Source organism: Pterocles gutturalis, unplaced genomic scaffold, assembly GCF_000699245.1.
Source record: "Pterocles gutturalis isolate BGI_N339 unplaced genomic scaffold, ASM69924v1 scaffold17683, whole genome shotgun sequence".
NCBI lineage: Eukaryota > Metazoa > Chordata > Aves > Pterocliformes > Pteroclidae > Pterocles > Pterocles gutturalis.
The window spans coordinates 1-27,409 of record NW_010125945.1 but is presented as its reverse complement, the minus strand read 5'-3'; the positions used below and the strand labels follow the sequence as shown (position 1 = coordinate 27,409).

General features: G+C 38.8%; 1 protein-coding gene across 1 annotated transcript; it reads left to right on the top strand.

The window, feature by feature from the left end:
* On the top strand, nt 1–26,597 carry FRMD3 (FERM domain containing 3; the record flags this gene model as incomplete). The annotated part of the gene is made up of 8 exons (XM_010078793.1): nt 1–90; nt 1,854–1,942; nt 4,578–4,641; nt 5,680–5,768; nt 9,071–9,145; nt 9,739–9,807; nt 12,969–13,090; nt 26,002–26,597. Coding segments are annotated over 8 exons (1,194 nt in total), but the record flags the coding sequence as incomplete, so codon positions are not given.
* Nucleotides 26,598–27,409: the final 812 nt, after the last annotated feature.

Here is a 27,409-nt window from a genome sequence, read left to right as displayed (position 1 = left end):
AGAGGTCAAAGCCCAGCTATCGCTGAATTTAACTTGCTCCTTAAAGCAAATTCTTTGGAAACTTATGGTGTTGATCCTCATCCTTGCAAGGTAACAATTCTTTTTAGTAACATTTAGTAAAAAGCCATTACTTAAATTGATTTAGATCTGTTTTTTACCCAGGCATAAATAGGTAGTAATTTATAATAGAACTTGCCCTGGAACTACATATTATGCTTAATCCTTGGAAGAACATAGACTGGTTCATATTGCTGCATCAGTCAAAGGAAGGGTCTCTCCAGAGGAAGCAAAACATCATAGGAGAATGTACATAGGAGAGAGTAATAACAAAAACTTTGATTACATTTCATAATTTCTTTATATTTAATTCAAAGGTTTCTCTAAATACTCCTGGTGTAAAATATTTTGTGTTTGACAAGATTTTCAGGATTCAGCCTTATTCTGTCCAGAAAATGCAACAAATTGTTAGTCTTTGGCAGATTAGTTTTTGAACACCGTCAAAATATCCAAATCTTACAAAGATCAGCAAACCAAGTGTACAGAGTGGAGAACTGGATATGTGTTTGCATATTTCTCCACTTTACTGTTTTGTGGTTCTCTTTAAGAAGATAATTTTAGTTACCAGTTCCGATTATCCCTTACACCTACATTTTTAATTAGTTGGGTTTATCTTGGATAGTCTTCAGTGTTTGTTTTTAGCGTTACTTGCTTTGTGTTTTAACCGCTGCTTTTACTTTGGCTTGTAAATCATCTCATCTGGTGGAACAGCAGTGCTGTCCAGTTAGCTGTTCTGGTGGTGAGCACCCTAAATGGTCAGCTCCAACATAAAGCTGCATTGGATTTTATATATACTTTGCTAGGAATGGTGTTCCTGTGTGAAATACAGGGTCTGGTTCAGAGCTCAGTGAAGTCAGTGACTTAGTAAACCGCAGATTTTTGTAGGGCACCCCAGCAACTTATGTTGGCACTTAGGACAGAGTCAAAACTGTCTCAGAATATCCTCTTTATCTGTGCAGCGGGCCTTGTAGTGGGGGTGCATGCAGGGGTTCATGGCCCAAGCTCAAGGAAAATTTTTCAATCTTCTGCAAGTGAACTGCAAAGCAAGGTGCTGACTTCTTGCAACAAGCTCCTTCCCGTGCTGTGGCTGCTCCTCAAGAAGCATTGCTCTTTCTGTTCCCCCTTATTTTACTGGTGGAACATAAGGTACAATACAGTTGACAAACTTCAGCAAGGTGAGGGTCGGGAACTTTGGATGGACAGTAAATCCACTTAATACATAACTCACCTGAATCATTGCTCAAAAACTATGAGCCAGAACTTTTATTGTGGAATTAAAAATTTAAAAAATGGTCTTTCCTATTTGAAAGACAAGTATCACTGTATGTTCTCATTAGTACTGAAAGAGTACTTGCTTATTGTAGTAAATGCTGTCGGTGGTACTTCCAACACAGTATCTCACATGCAACAACATATTGTGAAATCTTCAAAAATATCAGTGTTGAAGCAGATATGAATCCTTGGGTTGTAGTTAGTCAGCATGTTATGAATGCACAGATGTATGTTTTCAAAAAAATTAGTAACTATACCTAAGGATTCCCCATTGTCATCAGTTACAGGTAGATGGAAACAAAGCATTAGATGCTGTTACTCATTTAAATGCCTAGAAATAAATGAGGCCTGTATTACAAAGAGAAGTCTTTGTTCTCTAGAAATGTACAATTTGAAGGCAAAATTTGTTTTGAAAATGAGAGCAAAATAGAAGTAATCTATCGAAAAGTAGCAATTTATGCTATTAGTAAGAAATACCTCACTGCATGAGGTTAAAAAATTATATTTCTTTTTTCTCTTTCAAGGACTCAATGGGAATGACTACATTTTTAGGATTCACAGCTGCAGGATTTGTAGTTTTCCAGGGGAATAAAAGAATTCATTTGTTAAAATGGTAAGCGTGTGAAGTAAGAGTAGATGAAAATGCAAGTCTCTTCTGCTGTGTCTTCCTGTCTTCCTATCTTTACCTGCATTTGTTGTCTTTAAGATGAACCATGTGAATATTCCTTCTCTTGCCCCATCATGTTTCTGTTTTAAAGGATCTTAGATGAGAAGTGAAATAATAGTAATTTGGTCTTGCATCTCCCATGCAAGGACAGGCTGAAATAGTTGGCGTTGTTCATCGTGGAGAAGGCTCCAGCGAGATCTTATAGGAGCCTTCCAGTACTTCAAGAGGGCCTACAGGAGAGATGGTGAGGCACTCTTTATCAGGGAGTGTAGTGATAGGACAAGGGGTAACAGTTTTAAGCTGAAAGAAGGTAGATTTAGATGACATATTAGGAATAAATTTTTTCCTGTGAGGGTGGTGAGGCACTGGAACAGGTTGCCCAGGGAAGCTGTGGATGCCCCATCCCTGGAGCTGTTCAAGGCCAGGCTGGATGAGGCTTTGAGCAACCTGGTCTAGTGGAGGGTGTCCCTGCCTGTGGCAGGGGGTTTGGAACTAGATGGTCTTTATGGTCTCTTCCAGCCCTAACCATCCTATGATTCTGTGATTCCTCCAGTGAAAATTATTCCACAGGGTGCATTAGTCAACATAACGAAGAAATGCTAAAACTGAGTAAGTTGATTTTTCAACTATGCTGTAGATCACCAGTGAGGCCTATTGGCAGAGGTGTCTGGAATAGTTTACAAGAGTAAACATCTTTATTTGACTCTTGGACATGTTGCTGTTTCCTCGTTTAATTAACCTCAATTTGAAAAACTATAAAAGAACTTATTTGGTAAGCAGAGGAGGAGATGGGAATGCCTTTGAATTTTTAATTTTTAGACTCTTTTTTTAAGAAGTGGACACTTATGTAGTTGTCCTTGGTTTGACTGGCTTTGCTTTTCCTTTCTGCTCCTGTAAAACATTTGACTTAATTGGGCAGCGTCAGCCACGTTTGAGGGAGAGGTACAACTGAGCTCCTGCAGGTGGTGTAACAGCAGCTGGCCATGTCCTCAGTGATGTTGTGCCGAGTGAGCACAGCCATGGTCAGACATTGATAAATCTCATTTTAGCCCTGTTCCTAAACAGGTGCCAACAGCAGTTTCTTACACTTGGCTGCTCTACCTCAGTGGTCCCAGCCTGTCTTGTGGGAAGAAGATGGGCAGAAGGTGAAGAAACTGTGAGGTGGGTTTTTTGTGTAGAGCTGGACTCTTTCTGGCTGTCCACAGAAACCTCCTCAATAGCTGACTCACCTGAAATCCTCAGAGGTATAAAGTCAGTGTAGTCCTGTCTGTATGATTCAGTTCCTTGTGGAGCTCTGGGGACATGTCTGTCAAATACCATCCTTCTGTGATACTGGATTTCTGCTGTAGTTTCCCCAGGGTTAAGTTCAGGTATCCCTAGTCACAGTGCTTCAGTGGCTGGTGCTTTTGGCATAAGGACAGTGTAACTGTAATGTCAGCCTATGGTGCAGGAAGGAGGGAATAGCACTTGCCAAGTGTTCACAGTGCTTAGTTTTTCATTCTACTTAAAGATAATGTGTCCTTTTGGAGATCTCAGTGTATTCATTTAGTCCATTGGCCTGTAAACCAGATACAAAATGAAATAGTGATAGAGGAAGAGATATTAAGCTATCTCAGTGTTACACTGGCCATTGGAAGGTTGATCTGGTGAAATTTATCTGAACAGCATGTACTGCTCCTTTCATTTCTGAGACCTAGAAGTCAGTGCTAGTAGCTTTAGCTGATACTAGCTGAAATTTGCACTACATAGTAAAAATCCAAGTTAATATTTGAGATTTTCTTTTCAATGGAAAAGCTTTCTTGACTGGAATGATTTTTTGTTGTTGTTTAATGTTAAAACAAAATTTCTGTTTTAAAGTCTCAGGGATATCATTGGCCTTGTCTCCAGAATTGTTATCATTTCAACCATTGACATCCAAAATCTTTGGAGAAGTTTATGAAAATCTACAATGTCTCTATTTTAGCTGTGGTTTTGACACAATTTCCAGTGCAATTTAAGCAAAGGCGTCATATTGCCTTTATATGGAGCACCACTGTTCAATATGTAGGTTGTCCTTTCAACCTTGGTTAAATTAAATTTTGACATAGGTTTGCAACTGACAAGGCCACTGTCAAACATTTTCTTTTTTTCTGTTGTGTTCTGTCTGTAAGTAGTTACTAAGATGTGAGATATAAAACCACAAATAAATAAGGACAGAGACGAGTGTTATCTTTCCCTCAATTTAATTACATTAGACATTCTAAGTTTTTAAGATATAAGAGGAATTACAACTGTGTAGTAAATAGAATGTAAACATAAGCTTCTGCCTACTTTTAATTTCCTCTTCATTTTCCAGCAGACAAAGTTAGTTCTTTGAAGGTGCATAGGGATGTAAATGGAATACTCTGGGCTTACGTTCTCTGTTCTAAAGAAAATTAGAATATTAAATGCTTTTGTGCTAAAGGTTGTTAGGCTTCTGATGAGGCTCTTTATCATTTGACAGCCTGCTTGACTTTGGGAATCAGGGAAAATTTTGTGTAAGTTGCTTTTCTTACGTGTAGATCTATATTTTTACTGTATTTAAGTTATTTTTTCTTTTTAGGTCTGATGTCTATAAACTGAAATTTGAAGGGAAGACTTTTTATGTGTTTGGAGCTCAGAAAGAGGTCAGGTTTAATATTTTTGCAGAAATTCTGTATTTGATTTAGAATCAACTAAAGCTGCTTATTTTTTGACTAAACAAACTTTCCAAACAATCAGTAATTGTTCTTCATATTGTAACTAAAATATAGAATATGAGTGATTGTAAATATTGGTGTTGTCAAAAGAATGTCTAATTCGGAAAGGGTTGAGACATTTCTCACTTAACATTCATGCAGTGCTGTGTTGAATGCTCATGGTTTTTGTCATTTGTGTAGGCTGATGGTTTTTGTCATTTGTGTAGTCAAGTTTTAACGGATTTTAAAGAGCTAAAGTTGTACCCGTCCACTCTAAACCAACATCTGTATATGATTGAAAATTCAGGTGGCCACTGATACCGGGATCAGGTGGTTTTGGCTAATTATGATCATATCCTCAGATCTTGGTCAGCTGAATAGTCTGGAGTCTGTCCTAGGTATTTAGGAATCCTGTCATTGCGCTCTTGCCATTGAAATCACAGAGATGTTTGCCTACAGCATGCTATAATCAGCTCTTCCCCTAGGGCAGAGTGATATAGCCCAGGATTATGGCTTTGGATGCAATCTAGGTGAGCAATAGAAAATGGAGGGTGGAAATAATGCCAGAGATATCAAGGGATGTATGTGTAGTTGCAAGGAGGATTTGATGGTAGGACATAGGTAACAAGGAGAAGTGGATGGTAAGTAGCGCACCAACTGTTCAACATGGAATATTAAACATAGAGACCTTCCTCCTTTGATTTTGTCCTGAGTACAGTTGGCACAGATTTATTCTACAAGCCACTTGTACACATGCTCTTCTCTGCCCCCTCCAATCATTCTATTTCTGAAACAATTGCCTGGGCAGTTTAAGTATCAGTTACGTATGGTTTGTATTTCTGTGGGTGAATTACAGATTGAGGTTACACAGGAAGACTTGGTCTTCAGTGTATTCAGTTCATGGTGATGCTGTCAGGTACAGCTACTTCAATATTTGAGAATTCAACACTTTTGTCACTTTTTTTGCCTTCTTTTCCTTGCACTTAGAAAAAGGCTGTGCTGTCATTCCATACTTCTACACCAGCAGCCTGCAAGCATCTTTGGAAATGCGGTGTGGAGAATCAGGCTTTTTACAAGTATGTAAGCCTAAAGTTATTATCTGTACTAAAAGTAAAAAAAAAAAAAGTGCATGTGAGTAGACGATTGTTCAATGTGAAGTGTTCCATTTCATTAATAGGATTCAAAATGCAAGCAGAAAATGTGCAAGCTAATGAGGCATATTATTTCCTTTCAAGCCAGAATTATAAATTGTTTAAAATCTGAATGAGGCAGGGGGGTTTTGGCAGTGAATAATTACACTTTATTTCCAGCGCACTGTTTTTGCTGCTCTGTAGTGTGATGTAGGATGGACACGGTACTGCACTTGTATCTGGGATCATAGTTGTTCGTCTTAGCACTGCTGTTGAATGCCTTGAGAATGGAGGAAACAATCTGTTATGCTTGATTCTCTGGGCTCTTCTGCCAGTAGGTCATGTTCTTTCCCTTGAAACCTAAGGTTTAGTAAGAATTGATTGGAAAAAGGTCTCTGCAATTATTTAAAAAAGCAAAGAAATGTTCTTAGATACGTTTTGAAAGATGCCAGACATCTAATCTAAAGAAAAAAAAAAAAGCCTGTAAATTGACTAGAAAAAAGGAATATCTTCCTCCCTATTCCTTAGAAGAGAAGCTGAAAATAGTTCCTCATTAAAAAGCTCTCATGCATTCTTTCTGCCCTCCATTGACTTTGTTAGATCTGTTTATTGACACTTCCCTTTAGGCATGTAGCTTCTATTCTTGTTATTTAGTCTCTCATTACAGCATCTTGCATTTTTTTATAAAAATTGTTTCTGTGTTGGAGCATAGCAACACCAGGGGCCTGCTGTAAGGGTAAATAATAACTAAGTAGGAAGAATGTGTCTTCTAACATGGCTGTTAATGACCTGCTTTGTTTTGGAGAAGATTTATTCCTTCATTTCAACACTGATACAATAATATATCAATATAATCTATTCAGTTGATACATTCAATGAAGAAACAGGAAATACGAGCTGGCACAATACAGCTCTTAATTCCCTATCTTAACACCTACTGTGTTTGAGACTGAATTAATAAAAATATTATCAGGAAGTGTCTTCCATTGGAAGTACATATAATTGGGAAAATAGTGCATAGTGTTTGAGTGGTTTTATTTTACGTTACTAGAAACAAGTATATGGAATAGGAAACAACTCCCACTCAAAGGAGGGATAGTAAAGTAAAGATAGAAAGTAAAGATGTCTGAGGGAGATGCATAGGAATATAATCTTTCTGTGCTTGTTGTTAAATGGTTACAATATTAACTGTTCAGGTTCTGGTCACAAATACATGGTTGTGGTGGTTTTGGCCTTGACTAGGTTTCAGATGCCCATCCAGCTGCTCTCTCACTCCCTCTCTTCAACAGGTGAAGGTGAGAAAATAAGACAAAAAAGCTTGTGGGTTGGGATAAAGACAGAAAGATTGATTACCTCTTACTGTCACGGGCAAAAGAGACATGGAGAAGGTTAATTTAATTTCTCACCTTCTTACTCTATTCTAAAGTGTCAGTAAAGACAAAACTAAAAACACTTCTCCCCTGTTTCTTCCCAGGCTCAGCTTCTGTCCTTCATTCCTGACTCCTCTATGTCCTCCTTGCCCTGAGCAGCGCAGGGAGATGGACAATGGGGGTTGCAGTCAGTTCATATCAGTTTCTCTCCAATGCTCCTTCCTCCTCACACTTTTCCCCTGCTCCAGTGTCCTTCATGAACTGCTCCAGCATGGGTCCTTCCCATTGGCCACAGTCCTTCAGGATAAATCTGCTGCGGCATGGGTTCCTCTGTATGGGCCACAGCTCCTCCCAGGAGCCCAGCTCCTATGTGGGCTCTCCACAGGCTGCAGCTTCCCTCAGAGCATGTTCACCTGCTGTGGTGCAGGGTCCTTCATGGGCTGCTCTGTGGATATATGCTCTGGGCACAGCCTGCTTCACCACGGTCTTCTCCATGGGCTGCAGGGGAATCTCTGCTCCGGCACTTGGAGCACCTCCTCTCTGTCCTTCTTCTCAGACTTTGGTGTCTGCAGGGCTGTTTATGTCATGGTTTTTTCTACTTTCCAGATGTCTTTGGGGCACTACTGAGGGGTTATTTCTTTAACATGATTGCTTAAAATTATGCTTGCCTGTTTCAGTTTTGGTGGATCTTAAAGAGGTCTACTTTAGTAAAATGAAGATTGGTAGTGATATTCAATAGAGAGGCACCTGGCTAAAAGATCAGACAATAGTAATGGTCAATATGCAGAGTGCAGAAAAATAACAACAATCTTCCAAACATGAGACTGAAGCCAAAGCAATCTGTAAATAAAGGCTTAGGACAGCAATTTTAAAACAGCAGAAGTTTTCATACATTTCAGAGAAAATGAGCTGTACAGTGTGAACTGTTAGTTACTTCACAGCATCAGACAAATCTTTTCTATGTTCTGTATGATACCAATAGGGTATTCTAGTAAGATTAGAACAGACGTAGCCAGGTTGTGTAAGTAATCCATGATAATAAAACTTAACCTTAATTAGATTTGGTCCTCTCCTCTTCTCAGAAGAGCTTGAGACTTGGAATTTAAGATAAGGTGATGATAGCTTGGCATGTCTGAAAAAACAGCATTAGTCCTGTTTCAGTCCAGGCTCAGGGTTGACTGTTGTGATTATTTTCAAGTAGATATAAATCGTAGAAGATTGTCTACTAGGGTCTGAGAATGAGAGACTTGATATGAAATCAGTTTGGCATTTTGAAGGCAGAGAACTTCAAGGAGATGCTGTGTCTGAGGTGTTCTTCCATGATCTTTGTGATAAACAACACAGCAACCCTGTATACCTCATGGTTAGAGAAAAGCAGTAGGATATGAAGTAGACTGCTTAGAAGCTGACTGTATAGAGGCATCAGAAATGCAACTACTTTTGGAGACAGGTGTTACCACTTCTTTATTGTTTCTTTCTTTTACTAGAGGGCAAGTGGAAATAGCCATATCTTCCCACAAACAAGGTGGTGTTAGGGCAAACTTGTCCTGGGGGCTTTTGGTGTACCACGGTCTTTCCTTCATCCTGTGAATGAAAGTCTCTAGAGATTCAGCAAGTGTCTGCATTTAATTGTCTTTCTTTGCTATCCCAGTAATCACTTGTTTTATGTTCAGTCGTTCTGTGCTGTCTGAATTGTTTTAGGTGCTCTTTATATTCTAATTTATCTAAAGACCTTAAAAAAAGTTGTAAAGCCCAATTATTGAATATTATTGTGGTATAAAAATATCCAAGCTTGTAGTTTGCCTTGTTCATTTTTGCTTATCAGGTTCCTTCTGTGCTGAAAATGTGACATGACAGCCTCTGTTCTTTTTCTTCAAGGTATGCAAAATCCAGTCAGATCAAGACCATGTCCAGCAGCAAGATATTTTTTAAAGGCAGTAGATTTCGATATAGGTGGGTGTTTCCTGTTTCTTTTTCATGGTAAACCATTTCAGAAAGTATGAGAAAATGTCAATAATTACTCATGGCAAACTGAGGCCTTTTCCTTCTTGAGGACTTGTTCAGACCTAATTCAGGTCAGGATTGAAAAGGCTTTCTGTTGTCTTTTTAGCATCACTTGTAAAATAAACTGGAGGCTTCATGCAGACTTCTGTCAATGAGCAGTTTCACCAGAGCGGGGCTCCACTTTTGGTGCAGTTTCTGTAAAAACAAGGACGCGTGGCCAGAAGTGTGGAGATTGTATGCCCCTGTAACTGGGCAACTCTGGACCAGGGGTGCATTAGTGGTACAGTCCGGTCCCACTCCTAGTGTTGCACTACAAAAGATTGCTTTTTCTTCAGTAGCTTTGCAGGCAAGTGGTCACAGAATTCTTAACCTGGGACATTATATTACACAGGGGTTGGGGTTTTTTTTTGTTTTGTTTTGGTTTTTTTTGTTTTTCCCTTCTTCTTTTGAATGTAACTTAATTGTTCATATATGTGTCGCGCTTGGCATGTAATGAACTCATCTTAGCATTTGCTTGAATATTTATCGTATTTTTAATGCAGTGGAAAAGTAGCCAAAGAGGTTGTGGAGGCAAGTACTAAAATCCAGAGGGAACCTCCTGAAGTTCACAGGTATGTCTTGACATTCGATATTAAAGTTTAAGGACTAAGGAGGATTTTTGTTCTCTACAGAGAAATTATCTTTCCTTTACTGTGAAAGGTAATGGCTGTCATTCTGAGCTTCCACAACGAGCTATGCAAGCCTTGGGAAATATGTGTTGCTAGTGTTACAAAATTCTAATAGCTTATTGTTTCCTGCACAAGGGAACTTAATCTGTGCTGCTTCGAAGCTGGGTTTAATCAATCTGTCAGAAAAGTGGCTTCTATTATGTTCTGTGTTAGGACATAGACTGTTATTACATGATCGTGACAGAAAAGTACATTCTCATTTCATTCCTAGTTCTTGCCCAGTTTTGAAAGATTCTGTTTTGTGTATGTATATGGGTATGTTTAAAAGTATATTTGATAGTTTTTCCATAATCCAGTCAGATTAAAAAGCAAGAACTTCATTCAGTAAAGAGAAAAAAGATCAGATAATCTTTTTTTCAGAGAAAAAAGCTTTGGATTGTTAGAAATAATCAGGTAGACTTTGCAAGTAAACTAATACATTCTGGCCCTTATCACTCCTTGTAGTAACAGTGAAAATTGATAAGAACGTAATTAAAATCCTTCAGAAGAGAAGAAAGAAGCCAGCAGGAAAAAGCTATTTTAAAACTTATTTAAAAGCGTAGTTAACTTCTGAATATTCTACAGCCATATCTCTATTTTTATTATTTTTTTCAGGGTGGTATGTGTGTGGTTTTGTGGATTGTCTTTACTAAAGTGTAGGCATATATATGCAGCAAATATATATAAATGTGTTGTCTAGCACTACTATGTATTAATAGTAAGGCCATGCAGGGATGCTTTTGAACATGCTTTTACAGATTACGTTAAAAACAGGGTAAGTGACAGCCTAGAATGTGTTAACTGAGAACCCAGAAGGCAGAGTATAGGTCCATCATTGGGCACACAAATGCATTTTAAATGAAAATAATTACTCACATAAGGAAATAGCTTATTGCCTACTTTCCATAGAGGTGTCTTGTTTGTTTGGTTTTTTCCCCATAGGATGAGAAAAGATTTTAACACAAAATCTCTTTTTATCTTGTATTTTACTTGTCTTTGCTTTCAGTATTTAAAGTATTGTAAACATTTTGTTTAAAACTCTTCGTGTACATAAAGAAACAGATCAGAGGGCAAATAGGTTTATAGAGCAGTGTTATATGTATTTAACACCCATAAATAAGTGTATATTTGTTATGATTAACCTTCTTAAAATGCTTGCGTTTATAATATTACGGTAGCTCCAGGTTCAGTTTCTTAGACTATTAAAAAATCTAATGATTTCAAGAACTTTTATAGTGCAGGTTTTGAAATGAGAGACAGAAGCAGATAGCTTGTCCTTCTAATAGCACAAGTAGGCAAAAATCATAGAAAATTTTCAGCTCAGAAAAAAAAAGCAGGCTTTAGAAACAAGTTACTCTGTGAAAGAGGATTTGGGGATGGGAAATCGTAGTTTTTCAGATGCAAAACATTCAGAGGAAATTACATGATTGATAAATAGATACATATTTACAGACATACACACACACATATATATATATATATATATAGTTTTCTCTCCCTGTGTCCCCTCCCTCAAAGTCCGTTCTGTGGTACCATGGCTGCATTGAGAAAGAAACATGCAGTTGTGAGGAGGTTACTGTTCAGTATATTTCTGTTTGTATACTACACTTAAAACACTACAGACTGAAAATCTGTTGGAGTGTGTAGTCACGCCATTTCAATGTGGTGACAAGTTCTTCTGACAAATACACACTGAGTTATTCAATATTTTGCTTCCAAGGCATGCCTGAAGGAGGGATCTTTGTAAATAAGTATGGAGTAGGAGCCTTATGGGTGCTCCCAGGCACAACTCCTATTTTGGCGGTTACTTGATAGCTCTTTACAGCAAGGACAAAGAACCAGGGGATGTATAACTGTTGGAGTGATTGTTATTACAGTAATCTGAATGAAAAACTTCGGATAGTGAAAATTTCAACTAAATAGTTATTAGAGACTGCTCAAAGAATGCAAATGAGGACATAAGTAGCTTTGGGTACATATTAATGAGCAAGGAATCATGGCAATTGAGCAAGAAAGCTTGTTTATCCCCACAGAATATTTAATGACATGTAATGTTACTTACAGTAGGACATCTGTGTTCCAAGTTTACCTAAAATCTGAGCAACACACCGTCCCTTCTTTTCACTTGCAATAGGTCCTTTGGTCAGTTTGTTTATCTGTGTGGAATTGTAAGTTGATTTCTTTGTGCAAACTTGAAATGCATTTTGTGAAACTTCAGCACTGTACCTATATACCATTTGAAGTCAAGTAGAATCCTCTTCCCTTTAATCTTTGCTTTTGTCAAAAGTAAATATTTTCTAATGTAATGGTTCAGATTTATTGCAGGACTCTTGCTTCAGACCTGCATCATGTAAGTCCTAGATAACTTAATCTAAAGAGACATTTTGTAATTTTGTATTGTAATAAGTAATATGATTTTAGGCTAATGAGCCTCATGGCTGAAGCAAATCAACAGCATTCCTCAAACTTTCCTGAGAAAGTTCAACACCTGTTACCAGGAAGGCCTGCTAGAGCCAAGTAAGACAAGAAAGAAAACCAGCCTGAGCACCTGGAGGCATGGCATAGAGGCAGTGTCTGGGGTGCGTGAGAACGAGAGCACTGGGTATTTGTTAACTGAAGGGATGCAGTTGGTCCTGTTTTTGTCTTTAGTCTGCAGTGCTCAAACCATAACAAAGCCATTACCCAGTCCTGGAGGCAATGGAACAACATCAGGAAAATTATTTGTATCCTCTCTACCTTCTCCTTCCTTGAAGCCAGACACTGATGGGTGTTGTGCGGTGTGACGAGGAGCAACACACTGAGATCTTGCATGAGACGAAAAGGAGTCAGGATGCGTAAAGGGAAGTAAACCAGCACAAAACCACCTCTTACAGTTCAGATGTTGAAAGGTTTATATCTGTTGAGAGTGCCACATAACATAGGTGCAAGCAGCATTCAGCGTGCAGAGCTCATTATGATAGCTCAAGGCCTAGTACAATTTATGCAAAACCATTCTGAGATGAGACGTATTGGACTGCAGTTGTTTCCTTGTGAATAAACTGACCCTGTTTTTCCTGTTCTTTTAGAACCAGCGTTACCCAGAGCCGCAGCTCTCCCTCCTTGAACAAGCAACTCATAATCAACATGGAACCTCTACAGCCCCTCCTTCCTTCTCCCTGTGAGGAAGAAGAGGTTCCTTTAGATGAAGGTGAGTCACTTACCTGATTCCTGCCAAACACTACCAATATTTATTATAAAACAGATGGAAAATTGTGTGTTACTGACTCAGGGATATGGAAAAAAAATCTAACAATTTCCATTAGGAGTACACCATTAAGCCTCTGCACATCACACTGAGAAATGATCACTAGCTTAAGGAACTGTGCGCAAGCCTCAGGCAACATATGTTGTGAAGAAAGTTACTGCTGCTAAGCTGTCTGTTTAAAAATATTTTTTTAGATTGTCAGGTGAAAGGAGCATAACAGGAAATAAATAATCTCAACATAGCACCGTTTTATTAAATAGTAACTGCAGTTACTCCAGAGTGAAAACTGGCAGTTTACTGATAGGTGTTTCAGTTTTCTTGTTTCCCTTTACTTTGATATTTCTTTGTTTCTGTTCTAATGTTTAGAAAAACTCTCTGCTAATTTAATCCATTGACAAAAAGGGATGTTATTGGAAGATCAGTTTGAATGCTTTTTGTAGAACAACGTTTTCTTTGTATTTGTTTATTCTTTGATATTTTAAAAATCACATTCGACGCGTATCTTTTTGAGATGCAGTCATTACAAAGAAAGGTATGAACATTTTAGCCAGCATAAATGAGAATAACTGCATTCTTTCTCAAAAAAGCAAGCCAGCCAAACAAAAGCCAACAGTAGTTCTTACTTGAGATGTAGTGAGCTTATTGTTTCAGGAGTTGGGAAATATGAGCTCTGCTGTTGCTATGTTATGGTAAACCAATGGGAAACAAAAAACAGCTGAGCAAGTATGTTCATTTTCATGGGAATACATCTTCATTTCATTTTATAGGAGTCATATGAACATGTTTTTTCATTCTTTAGTGTTTCAACACCAGACGTACTAAGAATAGGGTGAATTAGATTGCCTGTGTACTTAGCTTATTATAATTAGTAGCAGAGGCTGCATGACATGTAGTTAATTTTAACAATTACTTGTTTACCCCTGTTGTGAAATGCATGTATCTGAGAATTCACTTTTTGGCAGCCAAGTACCAACAGTGTATTCCTGCTAGGCAGTTGCCACCACTGCAGAGTAACAACAGCTTGCTGCTTGTAAGACTTCTGTGCCACTCTTACTACTCGAAGCAATGGAAATGCATTTTTGGAAACTGATGATTTATCATTGCTCACCAGAGATTGCTGGTTTCAAATGTATGTATTACATAAGTTTGAAAGTCATGCTTCCTTTCAGTCAGACAGATCGCGGTTACTACTATGATTTAACAGAAATATTTGCTGCTGGATTTCCTATTGAAGACATTATGCATAATTAAATACCACCAGCTGCAAAGTTAACAATATTTACCTCTTTCACAGTATTTTCCTGCAGTGAAATTGGGTATTTTATCAATTTGCAGCTTGAACTGATCTCACAGCTCTCTGACACTGATGCTAGCTGTCCTGCCCGCATGCACTCAATCCAATTCTGTGGATTCCTATTTTCTCCCTTGCACCAATTTCTCATGAAAATTCTGGAGAGATGAACTCTGAGTTGGCTGAGTCTGGGTGGTATAAAACCAAACTAACAGAAACTTCCAGTTGAGAGGGAAGATTTTGTGCCAATTGATATTTGCTAGGGGATAAAGCCATCAGAGATGGTGATAGAAAAGCCTGCAGGGGATTTCGAGCAGCTTCAGCCTGCCATGTTGTCCTTACGATAATCCTTTCAGAAGGAAGATAAACACAATGCAACCAAATACTGAAAGACAACTAAAACCTAGCCATTCTCCAGATGAAATTCCATCTTACAAATCTATGCTGGGTATCATGCTGAAGAGAAGCTGTCCTCCAAAAAGGCCCAAATTGTCCAGTGGTTTTGCAGTCTTGTAAGAAAGGGTACGCCGACTAAACATGGTCATTAATGACCACTCTTTGTGGAAAGAAAGATACTGGATGCCCATGATATCACTGTAATAGTGTTTTGCCAATTGGAGGGGTTAGCACAAAGAACACAGACACCAAATAAAAAAAAAGTAAACTTATTTTTACTTATGTTTAAAGTGATAAAATAATGAGGAAAATAATACAGAGAAAATAAAGCAAGATAAGGTAAAGCAGCAAAATAATAAGTGAACTACTATAGCAAGCATAAAATAAGGTAATACACCTGATCATTGCTACATAAAGTTAGTGATAGTGATTAAGAAAGATACATCACCAATTGCCCTATTCATAAGTTACCATCATCCAGATGGGGAGTCTGTTTGCAGCGAGGGTTTGGATAACTCATCCCAGCAATTGGGAAATCTCTATACAGTGTGTCCACTGTACAGATGAGGCTTTCAAATTTCCCCGCAAACAGTCCCCGCTTTTATACAGTTAAATAAACAACTTTATATCTTAAGCTGCGAAAAATATCCGGTGTAGTTTTTTTTTCCTTGTTAACTTTTTCCTGCACTTGGCTAGAACCCGAAAAAAAGTTAAGAAGAAGTAAAAGTATCTGGTTATCTTTGATTATGTGTCTCTCAACAGAGCCCGTCACCACCCTGTTACATTCTGTCACATAGAGGTCTGTTTGAAGGTTTGAGATAGGTTTATCTCTTTTTGGCAAGTGGGGCTACTGTTAAACAACTATTATTTCACAGCAAGCGTTACAGCAATGCTCTATAAGCGTTACAACAAAAGCTTTTATAAATTGGCATATATTCATAAGGTTATATATTGCATATGTGATCAATATGATACATATTAGGTAGATTGTTAGGTTGTGAGGTTCATCTGGAGGTCAGCTTTCGTTCAGGGCGTCACTGCTCAGGCCCTAGTATTTCAAATAGTTCCCTTAGCAGTTCATACTTATGCAAGAGGATTTGAAAGCAAGTAATGGCATTTTATTTTTTATTAGAATGGCAGGCAAAAGTACCCCAAGTTTGTCTATTGGTATCTCATTCTTCAAGAGGCAATTCTTCAGTCTGCACTTACAGGACTTATGCAGGTATCCAATTACTAATTTAAACACCTAGATTTGAATTTGTATTCTTACTTATATGTGCTTTTATTCCTGTTTTAAATTGTAGTTATGTAAGTGACTTACTAGACAGATTGGCCACCAGCCAATAAATATTTTATCAAATAAATATTTTATCAAATTATCTTTGTGCCTTAGGTTTTGCAGGTCATCTCTCAGTGTTTTGTTGCTACTGCTTAAGGGTCTTCAGGCTTTTGCATTCCTTATTACTGACTCTTGTCTTGCACTAATGTCCTTTCTGTCTCAGGAGGAGGAAAGAGGTGTGGTATTCTAAAGATACAACCGAAAAATTACTATAATGTGTAGAAAGTTATCACATGGAATTAGATTTTACATGTATTAGTGTCAGATGTGCTTGGAGAGATTACTTCTACCTTTTGAACCTATAAAGATATTCTTCAAAAGGTATTCTACAGAAGTTTTAAGTGTATCCAGAAGTGTCATTGCAAAATTAATCATGTGCAGCTGAACACATTGTATTTCTTTTGGTATGGCTATAGGAATTGTGTGGCTGCCTTCTTTCACTGTCTGATTCGGTGACACAGATTATTGCCTCTCTTGATCACTTGGCAATTATTTTGAAGGTGGTAGATCATTGTCTCTGGATTTCCCAGCACCAGATGCTTGTCTTGCAAGTTTCTGGGAGTCTCCCAGCAAGTGTTCTGACATCAGTAGATCTTAACATCACTGAGTGCGTCACCACGTCTGTGTTCAACAAATTAACTTGCATTAACAGTCTTCTAACCATGTAATTAAGCCCTCCAAGGTCTGAAAACAACTTTTTTTGCAAGCTTCAGGATAACGATATGTAATGCTAACAACAATTATTTCTGCCAGCTTTGCAGAATTCTCAGGTTTCCAGGTGTTTACCGTGCCATGTGTTTACAAAATAAGGTCACTACTTTTGTTACAAACTAAACAACATTGCCCCCATCACCATAATAAGGTACCTCTAAAATCTGAAGACAGGTGATATACTTTACCTTTTCACAAACACATTAAAGTTGTTATGCTTGAATAGAAATTTCCTATTCACTATTTTCACTGACTGGGCAAGCATACTACTTCTGAAGAGTGTTTTATTAGTTCTAGTTTTGTAAGGGGGTTGTTTTTGCTTTTGTAAACCATACTTTCCAATGTTAAGAGAAGTTGCATAACCATCTGCTGTTTTCTGCCCCCACTATAAGAGGTCATGAATGCTAAGGGTCTCTTTGCCCCAGTTCCCAACATCTGTGTGATATCTAGAGTAGCAATTTAGGAAGGAGATTGACAAGAGCTGTAAAACCAATTAGTTACTGAGAGTGGATCCCTTGCCTTGCTGGCTCTCTTCTGCACACAGAGTCCTGGGCAGCTCTGCAGGAGAGAAGCAGGCCTTGTACAGAAAATCTTTGCTGAAAAACATCTTCCAACCGTTACGCAGGACATGCTGCCAATGTTAGCTCATACGAAGTCTTCCTCTCAGGAGACAGAGCCTGTTCCTTACTTATAGCTGCAACAGTTCAAGATAAATCTCCCTTAGTTCTGTGCACGTGGTTTGTGGGCAGTGACTGGAAATCTCACATTTGTTTCTCTTTTGCATGAGCATGGTTACATGAAACATGAATGATACATGTTTATTCATTGACATGAATATGCTCCTGTTGGATATAATTCACAGCCTTGTCAGGGTGACATTTGTGTCTTTGATTAGGCTTTCCTTTGTGTATTGAACCTGTTGGTGGTTAGAGTTTTGTAAGAACTGGTGCTTTCCACATTGTAGCTGTGTACACAGTGAAGATTCAAGCCTTTTTAGTGAGATTTTAATGTTCTTCTTTTGGTTGCTGCAACAGTTACGAGAATAAAGATGAGAAAAGCAGACAAAATCTTACTTTTGAAGTGGTGACAAAATGGAGATAGAAAGCGAAGGGCTACTTGATCTTTCCTCAGACCCTCAAGGAAGTGCTTGGAGAGCAGGAAAGGAAGAGAGAAGTGTTTGCCATGCAGGAGGAAGGAGTAAAAAGGAGCACTGCTGGATATTCATGCTGTATGGGCCAGGCAGCAGAAAGGAGTCACCATAAAGATGCTTTCCAAAAGCTCAATTGAAGTAGATGTCTTTCATGAGATAAATCACTAGGTGTAAAATACACATTTGCAGGACTCTTCCCTGCCCTCTTTTTTCCCCACATTCTTTTGCATGCGCATCAGTGATTTTATGGTGCAGAAGGAACAGAGATGTCAGATTACGAAGACTTGAGTGGCACAACATGTTGTAAATGTTGAAGGCAAGTATTCTGGGAAGTGAGAGGTTACCTCTCCCCCGGTGCATTCCTTCCAGTTTATCTCCCCTCTGTGGTTTTAGTGGGCCCAGTAAGAGCTCCTTTCCCACTAGGACAGTGTGATGCTGTGCACGTGGTTGCATTCCATTTTCCAGCTGGAGCAAGTTATCAGCAGCCAGTGTATGTGTCGTGCCTTTTTTAGGAGCCTGCGTATGTCATGGGGAAGTGCCCAGCCTTCTGAAGCAACACTTCTTTCTGGTGGATATGAATGTGTCCAATAGTTCTCCACAAGTGGCAACTGGAGCACATAAACCAAGAGAGACAGTTTTCCCAAAGTTAGGAGTTTTCTCATTTATACACAGGCGGGTCAGCTTTGATTCTAGGCTTGAAATGAAAGCATTTTGATCTCATTGGTTTGCTGTGTGACTAAGGTTTGTAACCACAGCATAGGATTTTTCCTTTTGTATCTATACTTTTTCTGCAAATACTTTCCAGACAGCAGTGGGGAACTGACATCAGTGGTCAAATTGAAGCTCTTTAGAAAAATAATGGCTGCAGTGTCATTTTGTTCTGTGAAAAACAGACCCTAAATGCTGGCCTTTTTTTCTGCTGCACTATGTTTTAATGCCGTGGATATTTTTATGCTTGTATATGTGGTTCAGCTGTTATGCTAGCAACTGCTAACTGAGATGGATGTTGTGGAAGTTTGTATTGTATGTTATGAGGCATTTGCAAATGTTTAAAAATAACCTCTCATTCTGTTCCCTATGGGGATATTTTTATTGGCCATGTTAGAGGCTTGTCATTTGATTCATTGAGTGTGACTTGTGTTGGTCTCTTAAAACTCAGTGGGAACTCAATAAAAGGTCAAAGCTGGTATGGGTAGAGCCTTTACACGACTTTGAGAAGAGGAATTAGTAGTCAAAATGGTGAAATGTCTTGTAAAAATACAAACCAAGAGAAGTATTCATTTGCGGATGGTTAATCACTGCAACAAGGAAGTGTGCATTCGATTACTTCGACATGGCTCCAAGATCACAGCCAGAAGTGCTGGTAAATTTATATTTATTTGACTCAAACCTTTCCCCTTCCTTCCGGTTTGTTATGATAATAGTAGTCTCTTGGAAAGGAACTGTACTGTGAATAATGTTACATTGAGTACACCAGAGAATAAGGATGAATTACTGACAGAAGCAGAGTTGCAAATAGCAGATGAATGAGACGAAACTTAAGTGACACTTGTTGTAGTATCTTACATAAATTGTGGATTTATTTGTTAATTGCTAGCAAATGTGACTGGAGTTTTGCCCTTGTAGTTTTCCTGAACTGAGGGGGAGGAATATTTTGAAACTGTGACAAGTTCTGCCAAAATGAAATAGTTCTTAAAGTAACAGGTTGGTAGCAGATTTTGAATGTCAGCTAAATACAGTAGTGGATACAGTTTAGCATTTTACTGCAACTGAGTGGGTTGGGTTGACAGATCATAACTTTATTGTTTTATTTTTTTAGAAACTGAATAATTTAATATACTGAATAATAGTGTTGTGAGAGTGGATGGAGAAAGGAGTCTGATTCAGATCCCTTTTTCATTACACATAAAAAGAGTGCAGCCCAAGGAACAAAAACGATTCAAATTGCTTTGGATAGCAACCAAAACAAAGGGTTGGTTTTTTTTTTTCTTGTTTTTCTACTAAATCCCTTTGCCAAAGATGGACCGGCCCTTCTATCAATATGTATGTCCCTGTTTTCTTAATGAAGTAAGACATTTCAAAATTTGTTTCTCCATGCTTTCTGTGGTACTGTTTAATTTTGATATTTTTGCGTATGTAGGTTGACAGATTTCAGTTTCCATGCACTTATGTAAAACTATGCCTTTTTATTAAATCTTCATTTCAGAAATTAGTATTTACAGAAGAATTAACTGAGAATGTTCTGGCAAAGACCAGGATATTCTCCCACTTTTGGCATCTGAAAATCAGAAAGCAGTAAGCACAGCAGTTGTGGGAGAACCTGATTCTTGCAGTGATCTGTTGCTGAGTAGCAACAGCTCCTGGCTGCGTTTGCTTCATGTATTCACTACTGAAGGGAAACTGCTATGTCTATGGGAATGCACCTAACTATCTTGAATCAAAAATAGGTAGCAAAATTGAAAAAACATTAGTATTTTCATGTATTTTGTATTCTTACGCCCCAGAGGTTAAATGCTGGCTCCAAATAGATATGGGCCATCTTGCTGGTTTAATATGACACCGGTCTAGTAACAGATTTGTGCATTGGGGCTACACTGGTTCTTCAAAACCTTGATTTTGCATTACTGTTTATAGGATGGTGGTGCACACATCATATAAAACCTGTATATCTGCCTATGAAACCCAAGGACTGCACTTAGCTCAGGCAGAACTCATGGCAGGGAGCGTAACTACTTGGGAGAACCCCATTGCAATTGCGAGCATTTCAGAACAACTGGGACATGCTGGGAGGACTCACTCAAGCTGAGCAGGGATACTGAAATGTCCCACTTGTCCTTTTCTAGGGTGCTAAGCTTTCACATCAGTGCCCAGCTCTTTTCAGCCTTTCAGCCTTGCTCTCTCTGCCCTGTTGCTGGACACAGAGTCACTACGGTCCCATTACCACCTCCTCCCCTTTCTCTGAGCTGCTGGTAGATGTTTTTTCCTGCTCCCGTGATACACAGCTCGCTCTCGCTATTACTCCCTCACAGCCTTTTCACTGGTTAATCCTGGTTCTGGAAGGGGGTCACAATGTTGGGGTGGGCTCCTTCCAGGCCAGAGGGAGGTTAGAGACAGGCGCCCAGAATGCCAACTGTGCTGCATGCTCTTCTTTGCTTCTGTCCCTGTGTTTTGGGTGCTTTTTGCCGGATGTGAAAAGCTGGGTGGCAGTCTCTGGTGGCTGCACTAGCTGTGACATTAGTTGAACACTGTGACACACAACATGGCTGGGAGGTGAATTGTAGCACCGCAGAGTCACAGCGCTTGTCACCGACGTGAGCTGGCAACTGTGAAAGGGCTTTGTTCCCTTCTAGAAGATCCTGTAAGGCTAAAACAAATGGGAATGGCCAGCAGGAAAGCCAGGTCACTACCTGAAAAGGAGTTACTATAAACGGTCGGTGACTTACTGTCCTTGCAAAGCTAGACCAGGTGTCTTCTATGGTCATGGGATGTAGGTAAGGTAGGGATCTATGGCCCCCTACTTCTGAGGGCTGGCCATCTGGCTGTGATGCAGATCCTGCTTTGATACAGATCCTGTGTAGGGCAACTCGTGAGATTAGTGCAATTCTAGATTCTGTTTCCCTTTCCTACATTTTCTTTGTGGCACCCATGCACTTTTTTCATGTGAGAAAATCACCCTCTCCCTCCCTCTAAAATGTCATTCAATGCATAGTACAAATAAATTTTGTCCACATTGAAAATAAGCAAAGGAATACACAATATTTCTAGAGGAAGTAGTAAAAGGCATAGGAAGGAGCTGTCCTAATTGCAGCTGGCTGGCCTTGCTCGTTTACACGTCTATATGAAGCACTGCTTTTTCTGGACCATATCTAATTTTTCAGTTCTCTGTTTAAAAGAAGGAAATCTTCATACTTGTTCTTTTCCCCACTATGCAAAGCCTTTAAAGATGTATAATTGTTTCTGCATGTTTGCAAGCAAAGCCATGCGCAGTGTATCTGGCCACCAGACAATGTGTGAACTGAAATTTTTGATAAGCAGAGGATACATTTTTCTGGGGTGCTGTATTTCCAGCAACTGCAGCTCCTTAAGAATGGTGGAGCTGCGGGTGCTCAGCTGCTGCTTTTGGCCCCTTTAGAAACACTAGCAGCTGACAACATTTATGTCAGACCTCTTGCACATTCATGTTCGCAGCAGATGACCACTATAAAGTCGTGTTTTTTGCAGCTGTTCATGTTCCTATCTGCTGTAGCAAATTAGAGGTTTGGAGCAATTCCAGTATTTGGTGGAAGGGAAGTACTGAGTTTTGTCTAGTGTTACAAGATGTCTCTGGCTCTGTAAAATTTGTCCAGTTGCCAGAACAGTGTAGTAATTTTTTGCTATAGATACATAATATAAGAAATCAAATTGAGCTTAATTACTTGATAGTCCAGTAATATGTATGATTCTGATCCATGGAATGTAAATTGCAGGTAAAAATATAAAATGAAGAATGGAAGGGAGAAGTTATTCTCAAATGTAATTTAATACTCAAGTTGTAGTCCTTTAAATGTAAGCACAATAAAGCAACAGTAGACTTTTCAAAATCTAGCACCCAAAAATTGTACAAAATTATAGCCTTATAGTGGTAGCAGCAAAATAATTGTTATGTATAAATAGGAACAAAGGATTTGCAGCAATGTTGTAGAGTAGTTAAAGCATACTGGCTTTAGGCTTGCTTTAGATTTTATATTCTCTTTTTCCATTGGAAGACTGTGAGGATTTTTTGTCTTTTTTATGCTGGTTTTGTTACTTCACATAACCAACTCTCTTGAAATCATAGAATCATAGAATCATTAAGGTTGGAAAAGACCTCAAGGATCATCAAGTCCAACCCAACACCACCTAACTCACTAAACCATGTCCCTAAACACCACATCTACATGTTTCTTGAACACCTCCAGGGATGGTGACTCAACCACCTCCCTGGGTAGCCTGTTCCAATGTCAGACCACTCTATCCAAAAAGTAAATAATCTGAGAAACTTGCTCCTTTCTTAAATCTGTGTCACTGGAATATTTATTATACTGTAAAATGATTTTGAATTTTGATGCTTTAATGTCATATTATGATGCCCACCTAAGCATTGTAAATGGTATGTGCCATAATGATGTTGCACTCTGTCTTTTGACACCATCAAAATCTTGGTGGCCCGACATACTCATCTGTATATTGCAACATGACTGGACCTTTGCTGTGGGCTTACATAGACCATGGTTAATAGCTAATTGTTCAGTCCTTGACTTGAGAAATGTTGTGGTGTGTGATGGGTTTACCCTTGGCTGGGAGCCAACCCTACACAACCGCTCTCTCACTACCCCCCTCCCAGGGATGGGAGAGAGAATGAAAGGGGTAAAGATGCAAGACTCATGGCTTGAGATAAGAACAATTTAATAACTGAACTACAATAATATTGGAATTAATAATAATGATGAAAATAATAGTAATATATATACAAATACACAAATGAGTGATACACAGTGATACTGCTCACTACCTGATGACCAAGGCTCAGCCTGTTCCTGTCTAATGATCCCAGAGCAGGGAGAGTCCCGAAACTGCAATACTGGAACAGAGATAACAGCCTGAGCGTCCCAGACCGAGAGCTAACCAAGGGAGGGAGACGATCTGGCAAGAGGGACCACCCTGAGAGAGTCGACCTGGAAAGAGAGCTGACCTGGAGCAAGAAGGGATCTGGAACCAAAAAGGGACGAGCTTCCAGAGGGCCCTCACCTATATACTGGGCATGATGTATATATTATGGAATAGACTATTGGCCACTTTGGGTCTCAGTCCCAAACCTAAGATCAAATCCTACGCCTAGTAATTGGGCTGTGTTCCCGCTGCTTCCCCTGCAGGCACAGGCACAGCAGAGAAGCTGAAGAGACCTTGAATGTCCTGGCAACAACTATAAACATCACTGTTATCAGCCGCCTTCTCAGCACAAATCCAGAACACAGCGTCTTATTAGCTTTCATGAAGGAAGTTAACTCTGTCTCAGCTGAACCCAGAACATATAGGGAATATGAAGAAATGACAATAGCAGCTTTAGGTCATTAATTTTTTAAATATCAAATGGGCTTCCAACAGCAGCAGTTAATGCCCATTCTAAATCTTCATTTTATTATATTAAAAAAATATTTATTTACACTTCTATTTGGCTGATGTAAAATGCAGTTACTTTGATTTAATATGTTTTACCAACACATAAACCAGGTGAAAGTTCTTCTTATCTTCTCAAACTGAATAGTGGACTGTAAAGTCGGCGTGTGATTCAGAACTGCGACACATTCGATTTCAATACAACCCTCTCAGAAAACACTGATCTGAAAAGGTTTCTCTGCTGTCTTCTATCTACAGGTTAATTACAAAGTCAGAAGGTTGCTACTTATTTGAGGAAAATACAGTTTTAATTTAAGTTAATATGATCTTTCTTGTTTATGTTCACTATGTATGTTATGCACACTGGAATTTACTCTGGGGAAGGAGAGAGGGCTCAAGAATCATAAATTGGGGTGACCTTTCTTTCCAGTAGCTGCAGCTGTCCTCTCTATGGTGAGAAACACGATGAAGATATATTAGTGACCTTGCATCTAAGCAGGTATAGAGAGGCCTATGGCCAGGATTCTCAAATTTGAGAGGTTAAAATTAGGTCCTTTAATCCATATTGAGGTGCCTAAGTAGGTAGCTCAGCTTACCTTTTCCTCCTACTAAGAGAAGGTGAAAAGCACATTTGAAAATCAAATAGTAGTACTTGTGTACCTAAAGATATGTGTAGATACTTAATGTTGGGCTCCAGAGTTTAAAAAATTTTGCTTTTTATGTTTTAAAATATCATGAGTGCACTCTCAAATGACTCAAGAGTGTGGTTTGATGATCCAGCATTACCTGCTGTTACAGCATACTTAGGAGAAGATCCCCACAAATCTGTCCTCACCTCTTGGTGTTCATATACTGCTGTGTCTAGTTTCCATCAGTTTGTGTCCTCCTCTTGATGACTATGGCAAGTATATTTGTTAACACAAACACTGATGTAGACAATAAGTTCTGGTGCAAAACGTATTTCATGCTGAAATATGATGAATTTGTAAAATGGCTGTGGTAGGAGAGGAACAGAGCAGTAGCTGAGGCAAAGAAGTATCAGTGAGGCAGTCAGATAAGCTAATGAGGACACATCTGCATTTTCTTTTCTGAGGACAAGGTCGGGGAGAGGTGCCTTTTCAAGATGTAGTTCTCCTCATTATCTTGCTCTGGTTTTGATTGTTAACAAAAATTAGTTTTTGTGTTTTCCCCGAGTCAAGTCTGTTTGTTGCCCATGACCGTAACTGCTGAGTAAAGAGCTTTTTAAAGACATGAGGCATTTTCATTCTGTTTCAGTGATATCTAATCCTCATACTATGTGTCAACCTTCCTCTCCTTTTATCCTCTCTACTGTTAATATGACTTCATCATGGTAATCTGTTGTCTCTTTTTAATATCATGCTCTATTGAAAGTTCCCAACGTCAGCCATTATCTTGTCGCATTTCTCTCATTCATCTCAAAGAAGTAAAGGTAGGCTGTTGTTGTTGTTGTTATTAGACACCAAATAGCACCAATTCATATATGTACTAGGTATTAATTTATATTAGAAGTCTGATTGACAGTAGAAAAAGAGCTGTTCTATTTTCTGTTTTGCATTACACCATTATTACTGGTCACTGCATCAGACAAAGTTAAGCAGATCTGGTCTACTGCAGTGGTGTAAAAGATGTTGCCCTTCTCTGGAGATTTTCAAAAAGCTTTTCCAGTTTTTGCTAATTGTGTGTGGTCTGGTTTCAATATGCAAAATGATTGCACAATCTTCTTTCTAACCTCTGTAGATACCATTGGAAGGCTGAGTTTTGTCACCTGGAAGGCAGAAATTTAGGATCACTATTTTCTTTTCTTTTTTCAGGTATCCAGCTGCCAAAGGAAGATGAGATTTCAATACCTGTGACGTCAAGCTCCCCAGTTAAGGACACTGGGGAGAATACTGATCTTGCCATTGAACAGGAAGAGAAGATGAAAGAAGAACCTTTAACCATCTCAGAACTGGTATACAATCCTAGTGCCAGCTTGTTGCCCACCCCTGTTGATGATGAGATTGACATGCTCTTTGATTCCTGTCCAAGAGTAGAGAATGAGAAAGATGATACAGATTCATTTGAGGAACTGGAAGCAGATGAAAATGCATTTTTGATTGCAGAAGAGGAAGAACTGAAAGAAGCTCGGAAAGCGCTTAGGTGGAGCTATGACTTTCTAATGGGCAACATAGAGGTGAATGCCTTTGTGAAGAGTTTCTCCAGACTTCTCCTTGTAGGCCTTGGACTGTTGTTGTTTGTGTTTCCTCTTCTCCTTGTTCTCTTGGAGTCGGACCTTCAAATCTCTTTTCTCCATGAAATCCGTCAGACACCGGAGTTTCAGCAGTTTCATATTGAATATTACTGCCCTCTTAGGCAATGGGTAGCTTGCAAAATAAACTTCATTCGTGACGTGCTGGGCAGCTTTTAAATTTTAAATAAATACGATACAACTAAGGGCTATATTCAAAATTTCAGTTACTGCCAGCTTTCCATACTGCCCATCAGTTGGTAGCTGTTTTCATATCCAGTTCATTACAGATTCTCTGGGTTCTTAAGTTTTCTTTGCATGCTCTAATTGCTTCTTTAGTTACAGACTTACACAGTCCCTTTCAATAACCAAAAGAAGCTTTATTTTAATTGTATTTCAGACTCCCTGCTCATCTATTACATCATGTAAGATGAGGTCATAATAAGTTTCATTGTCTGTAACTTTTTAATTCATGACAATAAATCCGATGAAATGGAAAGGAAACTTTTTTGAATATACTCCTTAGTGCAGCAATCTCTTCTAACCAATGCCTATACAAGCAATGTTTGTGCTGGGTTTTTGTTTTTGGTTTCTTTTCCTGTTTGTTTGGTTTTTTATATTTTTATGTGTTTAAAATATTTTGGTAAATTTTTAGCAAAAGACAACTTCTGGTGTTATTAAATGTACAAATTGGTAAGAATAATGCACAAGGACATGTAGGGTGTTTTTAGTGTTTTAGCAGTGATTTGTTTTTAAACTATGGGCTGGAGAATGAATGAGTTTAATCTAGATCTGTACAGAGGAACTGTGTTTTGGGAAATAGAGAAAGTTCATTCAAGTTCAGTAGGGGCTGCCTGGGGGAGGTGAAAGGACACCAAGTATGCAGGAGAATTTCTGAAAGGCACATTTGTAAAGCTTGGGGAAGGGAGAAGAACTGAAAGTAAGGATCCTTCCTCTTACCTGTAGAATCATAGAATGGCTACGGTTGGAAA